General features: G+C 40.7%; 1 protein-coding gene across 1 annotated transcript in view; it reads left to right on the top strand.

The window, feature by feature from the left end:
• The first annotated feature begins 40 nt into the window (after window positions 1-40).
• hpdl (4-hydroxyphenylpyruvate dioxygenase-like) overlaps window positions 41-2,100 on the top strand; it is a 5,035-nt gene continuing 2,975 nt past the window's right edge. The window contains exons 1-4 of the mRNA XM_020605168.1: window positions 41-957; window positions 1,039-1,205; window positions 1,278-1,429; window positions 1,567-1,694. Of these exons, the coding sequence (XP_020460824.1) occupies window positions 263-957; window positions 1,039-1,205; window positions 1,278-1,429; window positions 1,567-1,694 (1,142 nt within the window). The 5' untranslated portion in view covers window positions 41-262. The remainder of the gene's footprint in view (window positions 958-1,038; window positions 1,206-1,277; window positions 1,430-1,566; window positions 1,695-2,100) is intronic.

The raw sequence follows: 2,100 nt of genomic DNA, 5'->3' as shown, positions 1-2,100 counted from the left end.
AAAGCGTTTCATGTATTAAAAACACATAAGCATGCTGTTCTTACACTTCACCAGGTTACACCACAGGTTATTTTAAAATGTTGGCGCAATATATAGGCCTATTCAGTATTTTAATAGGCACACAATTACAAAATTTTGAGTCATAAAAATGAACATTATATGGTTATAACTTAAAAACAGTTCAGTACAGTTTAATAATCCGTATGTTATCTGGTTCCATGATTTTTGGCCACGCCTCCTCCAAAAACGTCACACCTCAAACATGGCCGCTTACTTGAACCGGTTACATCACATTTCGCTCCAAGTTTCTAACGCGGAGAAAACAGCAAAGGACCTTGTCTCTAAATTCAAGTTTAATTTGTTTGCTGCGAGACTAACTGACAACTCCAGGCAGCTGGCATTAAGAAAAGGAGCAGCCATTTTCGTCGTAAATGAAAGACAAAACCAGAGCAGTGTCAGATTGAATGGAGAGATACAAGGCATCACACACAAAATTTCACCCGATCCAAGACGGGTCACCGTGAGGAAGTACAACCAGGATGATTCAACCAAATGCCTTTACGATGTCAGCCCACATTACTCGGTGGATACTGTGAACAACGTGTGTTTCGAGGTGGACGATGTGGAAAGGTCATTCAGGGCTCTTCGTCATATGGGCTGCAATTTCCTGGTGCCTCCCACCACAGTTCAGGACGAGGGTGGTCTTGTCACCTACTCCGTGTTAAAATCTATTGTGGGTAATGTGTGCCACACACTAATTGACAGGACACAATATGAGGGAAACTTCTTGCCTGGGTTTAATGTCATTGAAAAGAACTGCAGCCTGGAAGAAGAGGACATGTCTTGTCCAATCACACATTTTGATCACATAACTTATGCCTGTCCCAGGAAATCAACCCACCAGATCATGAGGTGGTATGAGAAGCTCTTAGGTTTTCAGAGGTTTTACATTGATAGGTGAGAAACCAAAACTATTAAATATTCTCTATGATGTTCCACTTGATGTCAGTAATCGTGATGTTTTGTTCTTCTGACTAGTGATGAAGATGTGGATGATGGTTTTGTAGTAAACCAGGAGGGTATTGGACTTCGTCTGACAGCTATGGAGTACTGGAAATGCAGCAAAGCAGGCATCATACTTCCCCATGTCAACAAAAAAGAGCCTGACTGCAAGTTTGTCATTGCAGAATCACTGCCAGAACAAGGCAAGTATTTATTTCTTTAGTAATTTATGGTGATATAACTTCGACATCATTGTGTGCTTTCACTTCTTTCAGGCAGAAATCAAGTTGACACCTTCTTGGAACAGCACAAGGCCCCAGGAATCCAGCACATTGGGTTGTACACAAAGAACATAGTCTCTACTGCACATACAATGGGTGAAGCTGGTGTGCAGTTTTTCTCTCCTCCTCTTGCCTACTACACTGAGGTTTGACAGAACCGCACAGCACTTTGTCATAACAAATAAACAGTAGATTTTGTGGCTGATTATTACACAAGACAATGGCAAATAATACTTGCAAATGTGTTATTCTCTGCTGTTACCTATCCTGTGTGCTGTGACAGGTGGGAAAACAGCAGGAAATAGAAGAGGCAGGACACAGCCCCCAGATGCTGGCGCAGCATGGCATTCTCTTGGACACAGACCTGCACCATGATCCGTTATCACAGACAGCATCCAGCGAAAACAGAAGGTGAGAAGCATCAGAGCTGTAGTCTTATAAGTTAGGCTCTCTTCCACACAAATACTAATAGAGGTTTTGTTTGTGTGTCTCTCTAAAGAGATAACATTTTCAGTCAGTTTTCTGTCAATTTACTACTTTTCTGCATAGTAATGCTTTTTTTATATATTTGCTTTGTTATTGCAACAACTTAATCTGTAAGTGTTAGTTATCATAGCACTGTCAAAGCCTCATGGTAGCTGTAGTTGTTGAATGCTGAAAAAACAGGGTGGCCGCGGGTCCTTAAAAAGTCTTAAATAAAGATCTCCCTATAAAAGGCCTTAAAAAGTATTAAAAAGCCTTAAATTCTGATTCAAGAGGTCTTAAATATTTTTTGTGACATTACCGCCAAAAAAAAAACTTAAGTCGGAGATCCAAC

This window comes from Monopterus albus, unplaced genomic scaffold (assembly GCF_001952655.1).
Source record: "Monopterus albus unplaced genomic scaffold, M_albus_1.0 scaffold69.1, whole genome shotgun sequence".
Classification (NCBI taxonomy): domain Eukaryota; kingdom Metazoa; phylum Chordata; class Actinopteri; order Synbranchiformes; family Synbranchidae; genus Monopterus; species Monopterus albus.
Note: the sequence above shows the minus strand (reverse complement) of the source record. Positions and strands in the feature narration are given on the sequence as shown.